The sequence below is a fragment of the Strongylocentrotus purpuratus genome, unplaced genomic scaffold (assembly GCF_000002235.5).
Source record: "Strongylocentrotus purpuratus isolate Spur 01 unplaced genomic scaffold, Spur_5.0 spur5_scaffold_3, whole genome shotgun sequence".
Classification (NCBI taxonomy): Eukaryota; Metazoa; Echinodermata; class Echinoidea; order Camarodonta; family Strongylocentrotidae; genus Strongylocentrotus; species Strongylocentrotus purpuratus.
The window spans coordinates 7,676,027-7,694,633 of record NW_022145609.1 but is presented as its reverse complement, the minus strand read 5'-3'; the positions used below and the strand labels follow the sequence as shown (position 1 = coordinate 7,694,633).

The 18,607-nt window shown below is 36.4% G+C and overlaps 1 protein-coding gene across 2 annotated transcripts in view; it reads left to right on the top strand.

Moving 5' to 3' along the window:
• The window catches only part of LOC585443 (afadin- and alpha-actinin-binding protein A), a 40,319-nt gene extending 30,586 nt beyond the window's left edge, over nt 1-9,733 (top strand). Inside the window, exons 9-13 of one of the 2 annotated variants that reach the window (XM_030996252.1) lie at nt 2,446-2,829; nt 3,360-3,533; nt 6,326-6,443; nt 7,174-7,333; nt 7,815-9,733. In XM_030996252.1, the coding sequence (XP_030852112.1) occupies nt 2,446-2,829; nt 3,360-3,533; nt 6,326-6,443; nt 7,174-7,333; nt 7,815-8,094 (1,116 nt within the window). In that variant the 3' untranslated portion in view covers nt 8,095-9,733. The remainder of the gene's footprint in view (nt 1-2,445; nt 2,830-3,359; nt 3,534-6,325; nt 6,444-7,173; nt 7,334-7,814) is intronic. The other variant, XM_030996253.1, reaches the window with a different exon arrangement.
• The last annotated feature ends 8,874 nt before the right edge of the window (nt 9,734-18,607 follow it).

The following is an 18,607-nucleotide window of genomic DNA, read 5'->3' as shown; positions in this document are numbered from 1 at the left end:
TCCCACAGTATTTGTGTTTCTGTCCAATAGCCTTTTCCTAATTTCTTAATTTTCCTGCTCCAGATAGAGAACTTATTGCCTCAGCCTGCTATTTCTTCTTTGAAGATCCAGCCTAAAAGCTTCTATGAAGCTTAAATGGTCAGAGAAAAGCTGATCTTGAAGGCTAACATTGTGCCATTTTTGTCAAATGTTCAGGTTTTTTATAACCAGTTGCCATTTTTGTAGGAGTAAGGATTGGTCATAGGATGTCATTTATTCACATTCTGATCCTCTCTAGGAAATAGAAATTAAGTAGAAGGGAAGTAGTTGTGGAAATATGTAAGAAATATTTTGCCAAAAGTAGGCAGCATGAGGGGGAGAGGACTTATATCACACTGAAGAAGTTGACAGGTTTAGAACTTTAGATCATATTCAGGGTTAGATAGACTATTCTGGAATACATCATTCCTTGTCCTCTCATTTTATAAGTTTTTATATCCATTTGACATTAATGATCTTAGATTATACAGCTGCTAGTGGGCAATTATAATACTCCTACAAATCTTGTAATCATGGCATGAAGGTACATAGTCTAATTGCATTCATTTTTAAACTTACTGTTCAAACGCATGAAATGAAGATTGTTAGGTGTACCTGTAGATGTATAGATGATATGGGAGGTACTCATAAAATGCTAAAATACATGATACATGTGCAAAGACATATTACACTCATTCATCCTGAATTAAATATACAAATACTTGCAAACACAGACAAATGAGAAAGTGTAACGGTTCAAAATCAGGTGATATGGAGTGTCCCAAGATAATGATGTGTATTATATATTGTATGAATCATTTAAATGTTGCGAATTTGACAGAGAGAGAAACTTTCGAATACCTCAATGGGTGTACATTGAAAACATTTAGGGTAGACAATTTAAAGTCTGCCAGACATCAACGGTGTGACACTTCCATGAATGTAGACCTAGTTTTGACAGGAGGAAGATATATGTGTGCCATGAGCTCGATAGAGAAAGGAAATGAGGAAGATGTGAAGATTAATATGTCTGCTTAATAATCCCTCAGTGAGCTCTCAAATGCTTCGGAAAAGATTGTATTAGTCAGCCATCTTTGTCAGAATATTTCCAGGAGTATGGGGGTGGTCGGGATTTATGCTCCAGACTCGTGTTAAAGGGAGATGCCGTACTGTCTTTAATTTGTCTTTTTGTCCATAAAATGAGAAATTGGAAGAAAAAATAGAGTTGTTTTGGGAACTAATATCTCAGTCCCACCACTAGATCGACTCAACATTGACTGATAATCAACAAAATCTTGGCCATCTAGAGGTAATCTAAATTTTTGTATGGTCTATCCTCAGTTTCATGACAATCTTGTTGGTGTAACTAGGATATGAGCATCATCAAATAGGGTATATAAATTGAGGGTATGAATTTGACACTTTACTCAGTAATATGGTATGTTGCAATATTTGCACATGCCATTATCTATCAATCAAGAGAGTCATATGCAGCCAAAAACTAACAATTTTGTCAGAATATTGCATTTGATCATTCCCCCTACTTTAAAGGTCATACATATCTGCTTCTTTCTATTCAAGCCAAAAATTAAGTGAATTAACGATCTTGAAATGTCCAAGGAACTTCCTTCACATCTTAAATGTAAGCTTTGCTTTTCTTAGGGCATTCCGATTATTTATGTGAATATCTATCACTGCTGGAATTGAAAAATGATTTCCTGTAACCCACACTCTAAGACCTTTTAACCATGAACATTCTGACATGCCCATTCATGTCCCAAGTACAATTTTGATGACGCACGGCACTACACAAACTCAATCAACAGGTTGGCATGATCAATGTATCTGTCTCATTAGAGTGAGTGCAAGAAGGAAGTAACTACAGATCTTAACAATTAGCAGAAGCTGTTACGCTTCTATTTTAGTTTTTTCCAGTTACACACAAGAATTGATTTGTAATAAATGGGTACAAAATTTGAACAAATTAACTATTAATAACATGTGTGTCAAATTTATTGGAAGTTTTTTTTTTTTCTTCTACGGAATTCACCAACTACGAAGCGTATTTAATATACACATACATAATTTAATCCACTATATATATATATATATATATATATATATATATACATGTAAATTTAACGAAATCATTATTTACTTTTAAAGAGTTTGATTGGATAAGACATGAACCTAGAAAGAGTAGGTCCATAGATAAACCAATACCTAGAACCTAGAAAAAGCATACTGTACACAACCTAAATATATTTCCTGGACCCCCCTGCACCCCCTCCCCCCCCCCCCCCCCCCACACAATATACAAGTTCAATTTTTTGAGAATTTTACATCTTGCCATTGCTTTGGATACCGTAAAGATCATCATGCTCTTTGAAAATACTCACTTGCTCATCTTTTCTCTCTGTTCTCCAGAGGCAAGGGTACATCTCAGACAGTGAGTTTGGGGACACAAGATCCATCGAATCCTCCATCAGCGAGCTCTCAACGGGCCACTTCCAAATGCCGTTTGAGATGGTCCGGGAGGGCATCGAGACGAGCCTGAGGCAGAAATGGCAGAAGCTCCGGGATCACATCCAGCAGATTGAGAAGGAAAACAGGGAGAACCAGGAGGGAGGAGGAGGAGGAGGAGGAGGGAGCGGTAAAGATGGTACAGGAAGCGCTGGAGAAGACGGGAAGAGTGGAGAAGGGGGAGGTGGAGGCGGGGGCTCAGGTCCTAAGGATGCAGAGATAGAGAACCTGAGGAGAAAGTTGGAGACATATCATGATATCATCGTACAACAGGAGCAGGTCTTACAGGTATTTCACAGTCCTGATCTAGTTCCCAGTTGTTTTGAGTTGTTTATGTCTTGTTAGGCTTGCAGTTTACTTTTGCTATACATTTCTCAACAAGTTGATTTTACATTTTGATCATAAAGTATTAAAGATATTCAGGCAATACAAACTTGGTTTTGTGTTCGAGTTATCGACAATGAGAAACAAACAACTTAATTGTTAATCACAATCACTTGTTACATTTTTCTAATTTCAATAAAACAATGAATTACGTTTAAAAAAAGGAAAGTGTTTGTAATGAGATCTAGACACATCTTTATATTGAAGTAAGCACTTTCATAGTAGTTATTTGAACTCTGTTGGCTTTATTTGCTTTCAGTCTCCTTCACCTTTACAGTTGTTCAGCATGTTTAGCTTCTGTTTTGAAGTTGGCTTATTTTCTGTTGTAATCTTTTAGTAGAGACAAATGTTATTTGATTTTGGTTGATTGAATTATTTGTGTTCATGCCTGGTTGTTGTAGTGATAGACATTGCATGCCGTTTCTTACCACCAGGCCGTGCAAGAAACCAGTATGGACGGTGACTTCCTAGGTTTCATCAGGGAGTCCACAATGCTAGATGAGAAGGAGAATCTAGCCACCGAACAAAATAGGTTGTACGGCATGAAAAACAACTTTGCAAAGGAGCAGAGAAATTTCACTGATGCCGCGATTAGATTAGGAGAGGAGGTAACCATGGACTACAATACACATACAATCATTTTCTCTATATACTCCCTGCATATCAGCTGTTACATGTAAAACATATTGTCTATTCAGAGCCAGAAGGGTGTTAAATCTGTGTTAAAGTACACAAGTTAATATTGCCCTTCTGGCTCCAAACAGACAATACATGTATGTATATTGCTTCTATCTAGGAATGCAAGCATCTGTATCTAAATCTTCATCTTTTTCATCTTGTAATACCTATTCCTCTTCTCCAGTTTTCCTTCTTTTTGGATGATATTATCTCTGTCTCTATAGGTGTATCTCAATTCTCTTGTCCTACATGTATCTCACTCTTCTTATCTCTTCATCTCTCTTTCTTTTATTCTCCCTGTCTTTCCTCTTATTCTCCCTCATCTTTCGTCTTGCATTATTTAAAGGTAAAGACCAGTTATGGTCATGCGATTGCATTGTGAAAGAAACGTTGTGGAATCGATCAGAAAAGGTTGATCATCTAGCATCTAGCATCTACAAGGTTCTGGAATCATCAAAATGATAAGAAATTTTGCCCATTCTTCGTAAAGTTACAAGCACTATACACAGAAAGATGCATATGGGACTACCCTATATCTCTCACAGACCATGAGAGAAACATATTTACCAAATATATGAATTAGTAGGCGGTTTCCCGGCAAATTTTGTATCATCATGTATTAGTCAAAACATATTCTTTTTACATGATTGGTAATGAGAGCTTCCATTTCATTTTTTAAAATTGGGGCGTTTCCAATACTGGTCTTTACCTTTAAGTTGTCCTTAATGTACTCATTCTTTCCTTTATCTTTATTCTCTTGCTCTTTGTTTAAAACTACCGGTACTGACTTTGCTTTTCTGTCACTCCATCAAATTCATAGTACAGTCAAACCTGTTTATAGCGACTGCCCAAGGGAAACACAAAAAGTGGTCTTTGTGGACAGGTGGTCTTTGCAGACAGGTTCCTTTAGTATATGATTCAATGAAAAACCATTTTCAGGGGAAACAAAAATGTGGTCTTTGTAAACAGGTGGTCACTAAAGCAGGTTTGACTGTACTGTATCAAGGGCTCTCTTGCCCCATTTCCTTTATTCCAATCCTCCCTCATACTACTCCATTTCAACCCAGCCGTCTCCCTCTCTGGCATCCTCTCTCTCTCTCTCATCCTCTCTCTCTCTTTCTACCGCTACTCCTCCATTTCAACCCAGCCGTCTCCCTCTCTGGCATCCTCTCTCTCTCTCTTTCTACCGCTACTCCTCCATTTCAACCCAGCCGTCTCCCTCTCTGGCATCCTCTCTCTCTCTCTCATCCTCTCTCTCTCTTTCTACCGCTACTCCTCCATTTCAACCCAGCCGTCTCCCTCTCTGGCATCCTCTCTCTCTCTCTCATCCTCTCTCTCTCTTTCTACCGCTACTCCTCCATTTCAACCCAGCCGTCTCCCTCTCTGGCATCCTCTCTCTCTCTCTTTCTACCGCTACTCCTCCATTTCAACCCAGCCGTCTCCCTCTCTGGCATCCTCTCTCTCTCTCTCATCCTCTCTCTCTCTTTCTACCGCTACTCCTCCATTTCAACCCAGCCGTCTCCCTCTCTGGCATCCTCTCTCTCTCTCTCTCATCCTCTCTCTCTCTTTCTACCGCTACTCCTCCATTTCAACCCAGCCGTCTCCCTCTCTGGCATCCTCTCTCTCTCTCTCATCCTCTCTCTCTCTTTCTACCGCTACTCCTCCATTTCAACCCAGCCGTCTCCCTCTCTGGCATCCTCTCTCTCTCTCTCATCCTCTCTCTCTCTCTTTCTACCGCTACTCCTCCATTTCAACCCAGCCGTCTCCCTCTCTGGCATCCTCTCTCTCTCTCTCATCCTCTCTCTCTCTTTCTACCGCTACTCCTCCATTTCAACCCAGCCGTCTCCCTCTCTGGCATCCTCTCTCTCTCTCATCCTTTCTCTCTCTCTCTCTCTCTCTCATCCCCTCTCTCTCTCTCATCCTCACTCTATTCAGTCATGATTGCACCTGCCCTCTTCATAGAAAGTCTAATCAAGCTCAGCATCTAATCCTTTTCCAACAGAAATAAACAGCAATTATTAATGTGTGTCTCAAAGGATCTGGCTGCTATTTCTCTTCAATTAAATTATTAACTTAATTAATTTTTCTTGTTTTCATTATACAGTACTAACCATCATACATATTAATATTCACCTGCATGCATTTACCTATAAAGGTGAGTGGTTTTATTGATGTTTGTGTTCATCGTGCTTTAACATTTATGCCTGCAGTTTCTCTTCAATGATTTGTGTGTTATTTTATGCAATGTATTCATTTTAACGTATGCAAGCCTTTTATCTTTTCATATTTTATTCACTTTTATTTGTATCATTTTCTTTTGCTTTCTGTTAATAGTGACTATATGCAATATTTTGTTTAAAGTGAGTGTTTATTCCATGTTCATTTGATACTTATACTTATATTATTAGAACAAGATAACTCAAAAATGAAAAAAGTACAAGTCATTGATACCATTTATCAAAATAGTTTATTTTCAAGACTATAAAGGACATGTTTTAACAAGTTTAGTACATTCTTTTCCTCTGAGAATAATGCATCTTTTACATTGTTTTGATTAAAATTGCCCAAAAGCAATGTTAATTTGCACCTTGATTTGAGTATATAAATACTTCCAAAGTATGAAAATGAGAAAATATCAGTGCTATGAGTGCAGAATACTCATAGATTGTTTACTATTTTTGAAAGTTTAACCAATTCTTTGTCTATTTTTCTTGATTTGCAGAGGAAGAAATTTGAAGAGGAGAGGAGTTCATTCCTACAGGAGCAGCTGATGCTCACACCCCTGTCTTCCCATCATGCACCTCTGCTACGACCTCCGAGGTCAATCAACAAGGCGTCAAGTAAGTCCATCTTTTTTCTGTTAGAAACATATACTCCAGCCCAATGCTACGTGTATGTTAGAGTCTGTTTGGAAAGTTAGTGATCTGTAGGTAATTAGTGATGTATGTGCGATACATTTTCCTGGACCTGAATCTATGCAAGCTACCATTAATGATAGATACACTTACATGATTTCCTGACTGAAACCTTTCACAAGGACCTATCACAAGTTGTTACAATGTATGGTTGGATAACATTAATAACTGATTATTTGATAGATATTAATCTGGATGGTATAGCATATCGCATATATTTAGAATGACCATGTAAAAATGCATGTACTGGTATTCTAATCCTTTCAAACTAGAAGGTACCATGCAGGAGAATGATTAGAAACTGGATAATATGAATTAGATCAATAGATTTTGTATGAATTAAAGGTATGTTCATTTACATGTATATAAGTACATGTAGCTATATTTGTAGAGAATGCTGTAGTGAATATTGCATATAAATAATGAAATACTACAAAATCAGAAAATTTGTCGACATAAAACTATCGCAAATTCAAGGCCTTTCACTGCCATTAACTTTTTTGCCAATCTGATCCACTCCCAAAAGTTGCAAACGTTTCATGCATGCAAAGTTTCCTGGTTTTACAGTATTCAATTTAATGTTAAATTTGATAGTTGCATCTCCAGTAACAGAAGCATGTATTCTAATCACTAATTCCGTACTATCGTCCTACAGGCCCCACCCTGAATCCAACCAGCCAACAACCCCCTAACCAGTCCTCCCCACCCCTACACCACACCCCATCGGGACCCCAGAAGAGAGTCCAGACCCCATCCACAGTGGAGCTCTACCGGGCTCTCAAGCTATTACCGGAGGGAGGCAAATACCTTAATGTGTAAGTCATAGATCAAAGGACTGGAATAATATTGTAACATGAGATGGAATCAAGAGCTTGCCCCTCTTTTATTTCATACATTTTTCTTGTTTCTCTTAGTTTGCTTCTCTTGGCTTTCTGTGTCTGTTTTGTCAAAGGGATGCAGAAAAACATGGACAAAAAATGATCTAATTTATTTATTTTTTGGAAAATAGTTATATTATATCATATGGCCTTGAAGGTAACACAAGGAAATATTGGACAAGATATGGCAAAATATTAGACGAGAAGCAGATGGGTTCAATAGGACTATTATTTCTTATTCAAGTAATCTTGGTTCTGAACCTAGCTTTGTGATTTCACAACCATTGTTCAGACCACTGAGGTGCCATGCTTTTTCAGATATTTAGGATGTAAATTGTGAATTGCATGTTGGTATCAAAGCTGTTTGAATACCACTAACTTTAAATAACACTGAAATTATCTTCCCTTGCCCCTACAGCTCGAGGGAAAGCATTCATTCAATTGGAAGCCAAAGTCTTCTCTCAGATTCAGAGCTGTCGTGCCACTCAGGTGTTTCGACTCCCCGCTCGTCCAAAGCGTCGTCAATCATCACAGGGCGCCCTCTGTCGAGCCAGTCGGGCTACAGCAGCCACGGCAGCACGGACAGTCTCAACAAGGTGGGCACCAAGTCAAGACGCACCGAGGAACACAAACACAACCTGAGAAAAACCATGGCCCAGAGGCAACGAAGAGCAGAGAAGGGTGCTCACAAGAAATGATGATGGTATAGATTGCGACCCTCATGGCCTTGCTTTTATACCGCGCCCGCTCGCTGCCTCTGTGATTTAAAAAAACAGTTGCGTATTAAAGGTATACCCAGCGTTCTGCCTTAGGAGAGTTGGTCAAGAAAGAATTGTTCTTGTATTCTCTGTAATCATCTAAGACATTGCTCGATTTGTGTAAATGCTGAAGAAGGTGTCAGTGCCTGGGTTATAGCCCATGATGCAGCAATAAACGGGGAAAAATCTGGAAAAAAGTGCCCTTCAGATCCAGGTGCAGCAGTTGCCTAGCTACCAGAATGCAAACAATGTATGCCATATCTGTGCTTATCTTGTTCTGGCTCATGGAATGATCCTCTCTTTATTGAGACATTGGGCAGTATTTTGATGTGATGGATTAAATAAAGTATAGCATATCTCAGCTTATAGGGGAGATTTAATACCAGGTCAATGTTTGGTTCTGTAATGATATAACCAGCTGCTTAGATACTGTAGAGAGTATCTCCAACCTTCATGCGACCTGGAACACTGGTCAAGGGGAAACCCCTTCAATCGATCCAGCATCAGGTACAAAGACCATCACATGTTTATCTAGAGACTATAGTGCAGCAGCTTTAGGAGCCAACAGTGAAAATCCATAAGGTACATGTATGTCTAAAGACTCGAAGAGGACCTAGCCTTCTGACTCTGCAATACACTATTAAATTCAATGGGTTCTCCGCATGTCTGATGATCAGCATTGTACCAATCAATTAGACGTGACGCAGAATTCGACAGTGGTACATGGGGAAGAAACTATACTTCATTCTGTGTTGTAATGTTCAGCTAAAGTACTATATGAGTACGTACCTGACACATGTGCAATGGAAAACTAGCATCTGACTCACCTTTTATGTTTAAAACTGTATTTTGTGTTTGTTTTGTTATTCGTTGTGTAACTTTAAAGATTGGAGCTTCCTTTTAAATTAAACTAACGTTGTAGCAGATCTAACAGAACATATAAATGTTCTTGAAATGGTTGCCTTGGTATTAGATATCATCTTGATTCTTGACAATTGCCAGCAATAGTTATAACATACTTATAGTCAAATATAAAGATTTTCATAGTGATTATAGACATTCTTGGTAAAAAAAAAAACACTAAAATGTTGGTTTATAGGTTTAACTTGACCCCTCCCCCAAGTAAGAAAGATAAATTTGTTAACATGATATTTGAACCCATGTATGCGTAACGCATGTTTGGAGCCAGTAGAAGGTTAAGTCTGTGTTAAAGTATTTGATTCAAAGACCTTCTGGCCCCAGAGAGATGATATAGATAGTTGGGAAATGATACCACCCCATTTCTTTTCAAATTTAGGTGCTGAAAGTCTTTAAAACATGATTTTAAATGAAAAATTATTTTGTATTTGTTGATTATTATTTTTTACAGTTGGTGATTTTGTTGTTAATTTGTCTTTCATGTGAAAGTTCATCATTCAGTTTGTTTGCTGCCAGATTTCAATGTAAAATGGCTCTGTGCCTTTCCTGAGAATTAATACACAATTGTTATTGAATTTAATCAAGGAATATTTATTTGCAAGAGAATTTGAGTATGAAATTGCAGATAGGATATTTGAATTGGTCTAAATAGATGTAACTCTGTTAACCCGTTCCTTCCGGGAACCTGGTATACCAGGCTCCCGTGGAGCCCACTCACAGACGGGAACCTGGTATACCAGGTTCCCATAATAGGCAGGTAGACGACGTCTTTACAAGCCTAAAATTGCCTTTCCCTGCCATTAATTCACTAAACTAGTGGATTTGAGGGTTTATCCAAAGTATATGCTATCATTATCCATTACTTCTGTTTTGTTTACTTTAATATTATTCATTATATTTGTACTTTTTCATAAGCATGTCAAGTTTTCTCTCACATGAAATTCGTACAGCAGCGTATTGGAGCTCCGCGATGTCTGTCCCACAGATATTGACTTTCGCTGAGACCTTCCATGCACAGAATACCAATACTGCTGGTATTTCAATTGGGAGCAGCGCAAAGCCAAAGCCTATAGCGGCACGCGGCACGCGCGGAACAATGCACTTCACTGCACATGAAAGGAAAATCCAAAGGTCAGCTCTCTATTGTCAACAACAACAAGCAGTATTATAAGTCTAAAGCAAGATCGCGAGGTTGTACTCGATTTAGTCTCCGAAAACAAGTTTTGATCAGGTGTATGTTGGATTTATTATTATGACATTTTGTATCACCGACCCCCCCCCCCTCAAAGCTCAGATTTGTTATTTAGTTTGTAGTCTCTTTTTGTTTGTTTATATTTTCTGGCTAAAGTATGATGTCTGACGTATAGTAACGTCAATATAGCATAATAAACATTTTTGTAAAGCAGTTTGATGCAACATAGATTTACATTCAAAAGTTTTACTTTTATAAGTATTGGACAGTAATATTCTTCTCATTTCGACTTTATCAGCCTCTCACTCTCTATAGCGTTCCCTATAACCAAGGCATATGTGAGAGGGGGGAGGTATATTTGAGAGGAGATATAAATTATTTGAGAAAGAGGGGGAGATAGAAAGTTATCTCCGATCCCCCCCCCCCAGCTCTGATTGTTTTTCTTTTGTGTACGTTTCTTTTTTTGTTTGATTATATCTTTTCGCTAAAGTATAATGTCTGACGTATAACATCAGGGATATGTTATAATAATTAATCTCAAGGAAGGGATGATGCCGGCATGCAAGTATATGGCGGAATAGTAGACAACATTATGAAAGATGAAGATGGAAAACGACGTAGAAAGAGAGATAGAGAGAGAGAGAGAGGAAGGTGGGCGGGGGCAGGATAGATAGAAAGTTTGACGTAGTCTGTTCTGTATTTGTTATTATGATATTTTTCTCACCGACTACCCACCCCCCCCCCTCCCCCACACACACCTCAGATTTTTTCTTTAGTTTTTCTCTTTTTTGTTTGTTTATATCTTTTGGCTAGAGCACAATGTCCGACGGATAATAGTACCGTCAATATAGCATATTAACAATTTGTTTATATCATTTTGATGCAACAGAGATTTACATTCAAAGTTTTTATTTTGTATAAATATTGTACAGTAATATTCTTCTCATTTTGACATTATCAGCCGCTCGTTTTCTTTTTCGCTCCCTATAATAAATATAAGGTATAATAATGTACGTCATCAGGGATAATTTTATGTTATAATAATTAATCTCAAAGAAGGAATGGTGCCGGCATACAAGCAAATGGCGGAACAACATTGGCAGACAGACAGAGAGACAGACGGAGAGAGAGGGAGAAAGTGGAGAGAGGGAGAAAGTGGAGAGAGAGAGAGAGAGAGGAAAGAGAGAGGGAGAGAGACACATAAAGAGAGTGGAACAGAGAGAAAAAAGAGAGAGAAACAATCATTTCTCATCATCGTCTTTTTGTCTGTTACATTTTAGCATATCATATTCTTGTTCTTTCCTTTATCTTGTATGATTGATATTATCTTTGAATGATTGCAAAAACAACAAGACCCCACTCCCCAAAAAACACACACACAAAAAAACCAGGGTTATACATGTAGGATCATCAATGCTGTAAGCCAGGTCATTGTCATTCAATTATACCCTTACCTTACTTCCGCTCTTTTATTGTTGGGGTTTATAACCATGACAACAACCTTTACATCCGTCAACGTTCTTTGTTCCTCTTACGTAACTAAGCTGTGGGATCATGGGCCAAAGACAAAGATATAGCTCTTTTCACATATTCTATATAGGTCCCAAATACTTGCAGACATTTCTGTGTCATTTGTATTTGTACGTACTTTGTCAATTCATACTTACAAACTATAATTGTCAAAATTAGCCAATATATTCATACATATTGATATTAAATAGCGCCTTTACATCAAACATGATTAAAGCGCTTTACATTAGTAAATAAAACAGAATAATTATTTTGCTCTCTAGGCAATACTTCCGAACTATTTCGTTTCCACTATATCATCTTCCGCTCTAGATCCTATCCTATCTTGTTTATATTTATTTATTGTGTATTTGTCCTTGTCTCCCTCTCCATTATTCTTCTGTTTTTGAAAGAGAAAGTTTCATTCTTTCTCTTCTTTCTCTCATAATGTTATCCACCTACTTCTAGATGACCCTTTTGTGGTAAAGTATAATGTCCGATGTATATTATTTCCGTCGATATAATGAACGTTTCATTTTATTTTGATGCAACAGAGATTTACATTCAAAATCAAAACTTTTACTTTCTATAATTTGTGTACAGTAATATTCATTTTGACATTATCAGCCGCTCGTTCTCTATTTTTGTTCCCTAGTATTTAAGATGTATGTTTTCATCATTATGGATATGTTATCATAATTTATCTCAAAGAAGGAATGATGCCGGCATACAAGCAAATGGCGGAACAACATTGGCAGATAGAGAGAGAGAGAGAGGGGGGGGGGAGGGGGGGGGGGGGGGGGGGGGGGGGGGGGGGGGGGGGGGGGGGGGGGGTGAGGGGGGGGGGGGGGAGAGAGAGGGAGAGAGGAGGGAGATAGAATTTGGACGTAGTCTGTACTGTATTTTATTATTATGCTAGTTGTCTATCTGATCAACCCCCCCCCCCCCCGTTCAGAACGTTTCTTTAGTTCTTTAAAAAAAAAATTAAAAAAAAAAAAGTATAATGTCCGACCAAGGAGTTATTTCCTTCGTCCGACGTATATTAGTTCTGTCAAAAAAGATTGTTTTATATTAATTTTTTGCAAAAGAAATGTTTTTATATCCAAACTCTTACTTTTAACAATTCTTATTTATATGTCGAAACGTGCTTTCGGAAATCGCGGAACAGAAAACAGTATGAGAGAGATGAAGTATAATGAACGGTTTTTATAGAGTGAGAGAGAGAGAGAGAGAGAAAGTTGGGCACATCGTTATATAGTCTGTACTGTATTTATTAGTATGCTATTTTGGCTCTCCTTTCACCTCCCTCCCCCCCCCCCCCCCCCCCGTTCTGGATTCTTCTTGAGTTTCATTTGATTATGTTTATATATTTTCGCAACATTATATTGTCCGACGTAAATTATAACAGTCAATTTTGTCTGATAAACTATTTCAATTAAATTTGATGCAACAGAAGCTTACATTGAAATAGTTTACTTTTTATAAACTGTGTATTTTCTCATAAAATCGAGTATCAAAATAAAAAGAGATAAATAAGAAGAATAGGAAGAAGGAGAAGAAGAAGAAGAAGAAGGATGAGGAATAAGAGTGACAAGGAAAAAAAAAGATACGGAGGAGAAAAAAGAAGAACAAAATAAGTAGGTAGAAGAGGGAAAAAAGATAACGAAGAAAAAAAAACCTACAGTACGGAAGAGCTGAAAGAACTTAGAGCACGACAGATTGCCAAATGATCTGCGCATGCGCTAAGTTCCTGCTCGTCGAAGCGACTGGCCAGGCTTTAGGTCGCTTCAACGCACACGCATTGTTCCGCGCGCTGAACAGTCGCTCGGTATTGTACGGCAGCGAAGGAGTCGAGTTTTCGATTTTTAATCTCGTTTGTGGGGTGGCTATCAGGCTGAATAATTTCGGAAGGAACGGGTTAATGTGTGAATACATATGCCTTATGCAGTGTGAATATGATATATGAGAAATCAGCTATTTTTGGAATGTGCCTATAGAAATATTTGTAAATATCTGTGGTATAATATATTAGGTATATCTAATTTGAAGAGGAAAAAAAAAGCAACAGTGTATACAACTATAAATAGTTATTAAATAAGATTGTTTTATTCTTTTTGCCTACAAGTCCATTTTGCTTTTCATTTATTGTATCAATGGGTTAATTCTCGTGTGTTGCATTTTCAAATAGAAGATATTAACATTTTAAACTATACTATTAAAAGTGCCTTAAAACTGTCTGTATGTGAAAAGAAACAATTTAGATGGTCTTGGATGTTTAATACTCCTGTGAAAGAAACTAAACATGGTTAGGTAATTAGAACACCAGTCATTAAAACGGAATCTATTAATGTACTGATGCAGGCTGGTAAAAAGAGAGTATTGAATACAGTATTTGAGAATGTTTGTGAATGTGTTATATTGAAGCAGATAGAGTACACAGAAATGATATGAAGAAAGTATTTATAATAGAATTGTCTATTTAGTAGAGGGTGTATTTTGAGTTGGTAATTTATGGAAGGAATTGATATACATGTACCTGTATGTGAATACTGTTCATGTATTTATTTTGACTGTGTATGCTGAATGTATGTTTAGGTTATCCTAAACATAAGTTGGGTAAAATACAGGGCATTGTTTGTCAAGTGATGGCACATTTTGATACTTAATTCAAAGTAATTACTGTGTTCATGCCAGACAGTGTAGTGCAACTGGTCATTATTCATTAATACCAAAAATCAATACAATACACTTTCAAATGTATAGGAGAATCGGCTTCAGCTTCACAGATATGAGAATACAAATTTGTATCCTGTGAAACATGCCCGATGTTCATTAATTTACTAAATAACTTATTTTGCCAAAGGACTTTCATCTAATGAATTGAATTTAACATGACTAAACATGATTAGGTATTTGATAATATTACCCTCATGATTTTATTTTACTTATGTTAATAGTTTCAAAGACTTTGAAATTTCACATGTTACAGTCATATACTAACCTGCGATCTTGAAGGGATATCTGTTTTGTATGGAGGTAGATCTTGCCAATTTATTTCTCTAATTCAATTTTTGTCTCACAAAAAACAGTCACACATGCATTTAGTAACCCAGGTATATTATCTTGAATTGAGCTTGCTGAATTCCTTTCTCTCTACATATTTATGATGATGTTTTATCTATAACAATAACATTATACTAATGCTAATGAGAACTTTGACTGTTCATTATCTTTTATTGGTGGTGCAATTTCGGTAACGATTCTAGTATAAAAGAAGCATTTTATGCCTAGCATAGCATGTTACACAAAGATACATTCCAAAACAAATGAAATTAAAGCATGTATAACACCCAAGTACATCACAAGTTGTATCAAATAGAAATAGTGACCCATTTTAGCATTGCCTATGTTTCATAATTTAATCCATAATAAGGGTATGCTGGCACTATAACAATGGGTCAAAGGTTAACAATGGGTCAAAGGTTGTATCCCTGTTTAAAAAACAATGTTTACTATGTGTTAATGAAATACATGTGGCTGTACTCTGCAAAGCAGATGGTGTTAATAATGATTTATCGGTTTCTCCCTCAAGATGAGAATGTGTGCATGAAATGATTGTTGGTTTAGTGTAGGATTCATGATCTGATAATCCAGTCTATAAGATATTAAAGAGACTTTGGTACTACAACATTGAAGAATAGCAATGGATACAGACATTCTGAAGCTTTTTGTCTCACACTCATCAGAGTTAATCGCAAGATTGAACTGAAAGCCTAAATCAAATGATTTAAAAAGAAGCTGGGAACATATATAAAAGGCTGTGATTAGCTGCTAGAAATCACAAGCAAATAGACTTAATGCCAGTCATTCATTTATGCCATCTACTCTGAATAGTGCAAGATAAAAAGCTTTAGTATGTCTGTATTTGTTGCTTTTCTTTGAAAGATATTAATTCTACATTTTAGTATTGTTTCTCCTACCCCCTTGCCAGAGAATACGAATGAGTGTTTTATGTGAATAAACACAAATGATGGTGCATTATTTAGATTTGCAGTGGTGATTACTCACAAAGAAAAACATTACATTTTGGCTTTTAAAAATCTATATATGCATGGTAAAATATGTTTGTTGATGTAAAGTAAGATTGCACAGCATGTATATATGCACTATTAATGGGGCACAACACTTAAGAGAAGATTACATTTTGTGCATTAAAGATTATATATTTTTAAAACAATCATTTAAATTATTGACATACAATTAATCATACATGGATGTAAACTTAATAAAAATTTCTGAAGTAAGGTCATATTAATCCTTATAGCTTACATTTCTGTTTATAAAACAAGGAAGTGATTAGTATCAGAGTGACCACGATAAACTTTGTACATGCCGGTGGTTTGTACTATGATATACAAGCCCTCTAACAAATGGATATAATTTGTGCACACTTTAAATTGATAACCAACTTGTAATTTTTAAGAAGGGTGATAAAATATTATTATTGTGACCAAGGTAACTTAGTGATGGCAAACAATGCGGGAGTAGTGTGTATATTTTTCCAGCTGTGAGTAGTGTTTTTCCTTAGTTAAAAATAACCTTTATTTTGATATAAAATTGGAAATATTTGGAGTAGGACTAAGATTGTTATTGTACTAAGGTTTACATGTGGTTACAGCAAGCCCACCTTTCTTAGGAGTTAGTGAATTCTGGTTTCGAATTTTCTTATCATTTCGATATTAACTTAAGGTTTGAACCGTTAACTGTTTAGTTTGAATGAGTGATTTCTTTATGAATTATGCATGAGAAAAAACATTAATTGTGTAATAATGTTACAATTTTCTTAAACCCTTGAAAGCTTGTGTTTCATGTGCTTAGAGCTTGAAGGGAAATAACTTATGTCTTATATACTTCAGTTTATTCCCTTCCAGCTCTGAGGGGGTAATATGTCACGTAAAATATGTTGTCTTTCTGACTTTAATTTCAGAATTGTTATGTGTCTTTCTCTGTTTCCATTCCAAAGAAAAAGCTATCCTTATATGAAATACCACATGTTAAATCTCACCTTAATTAAATGTAGGGCAATGCTCTTTTGCTTGAATGGTAGGCCTTTTTTAGTACTGGCTATTGAAAAGGAAACTTTGTTAATACCAGAGTCACACCGCAAGACTGAAGCCAAACTGCTGACATACTGTACAAAAGAAAATGACGTAATACAACATGTATGCCTACAGCCAACAATCTGTCGGTTTGTAATCGGTCTAGCTTCAGTTTGGCAATGCGATTGAAGTATATAAATTCTTATTAAATATGACTGCTGTGCAGTTTGTTAATCCTGCTTGTTTTGTGATGGTGTTAATGAGACGGTGCTCTTCATACTTAAACTGGTAGCTCATAATTTTAAAAAACAGTGTGTGTTCTCAAGTTCCCCTCTCAATATGAGTCAGTGTTATAAGTTTGTAGTCCGGACTGTCTGTATATTTTGATTTATACATTTTCAAAACATTTCTTTTTATTCTGAAATAGCTACTATTTTTGTCTGGAAATTAGAAGATAGGATGGGGTAATAGCCTTAAAAGATTTCTCAATTTGAGAAGTATAGCAACGCATACAGATATACTATAAAATATTTTTTCGTCTTGCACTCATATCTGAGTATTAAATCACAAGAATTTTAGAAGTTGTCTGAAGTATAATTTAAGTTTAGCATCAGTAATTGTATCATTTTTCTGTAAAAAGATTAAAACTTACAAAATGAAGCTTGATTTTAACCTTGTTCATTTACAGCCTCAGCTCATCTGTTGCAATAGGTGGTTGCAGTTATTATTATTATTTTTTCCTTCAAAATCTCTTCATTAGATATATAATACCTTTGTTTTTCGTTGAAATGTCATAGACAAACTACATGTATTTAAATGTCTTGGTGCAGAGCATGATTTATGCTAACGCCAAATGAAAAATCTGAATAAGTATATATTAGAGAATTGTAATATGAATATTTCAAGAGCTACTTATTGCTTCCAGCATAAGAAGTTGACGAATAATTTGTCGTGAATTGTTGCGATGGAAAGATTTTTAAATTGCTTGATCGGAGAAGTTGACATGGCATTGCACTTGATTATTGCCTCTTGTGTATAAACTAAATAAAAACTGATCATACTATATTGTGTGTGAGAGGGTATGATGATAATATTATATGTGCAGAATTCTAATAAAATTGCCTCATTACATTTGTCATTGCAATATCTTCTTTTATTGAATTTGAATTGCTCTGCATGTATGCAATGAGAGCTCGAGAGGGTGGATGGTTAAGTAAGTTTGACAATTGATGGTGTTCATGGTGATTATGATGGTGATGATTATGATGATGATGATGATAATGGTGATGATTATAGGACGATGGTACGAAATTGGTGATAATGATGTTGATGATCATATTAAGATTCAGGGCAAAACATTGTGTCCAGATAGGTGTAATATTTCATAAACCTTTAAGGCTAAATTTATAAATGACGATCAACTAAATGGCGGTTGATGATGCAAATCCCCATAATCTGAAGCAAATAATAGTGACAGCTTTATTGTTGAGCGTCCGCAGCATCCCTCTCGTACCATACCGCTTTATTGTATTCCATGGGAAGGGGAATAATGTAATAATAGTCCACGCAAAATCCTTCTAACATTTTTGCAAATTTCTTTAATTGGAGGTAGAAAAATGGCCGGGGGGGGGGGGGGGAGGAGGGGGCATATACTTGAGCGAAATTTCAGCTGTTTAGCTATTAGTAACTTGCATCCAATGCGCATGTGTGAAGCAAATATAGCAGAAAAGTTTGA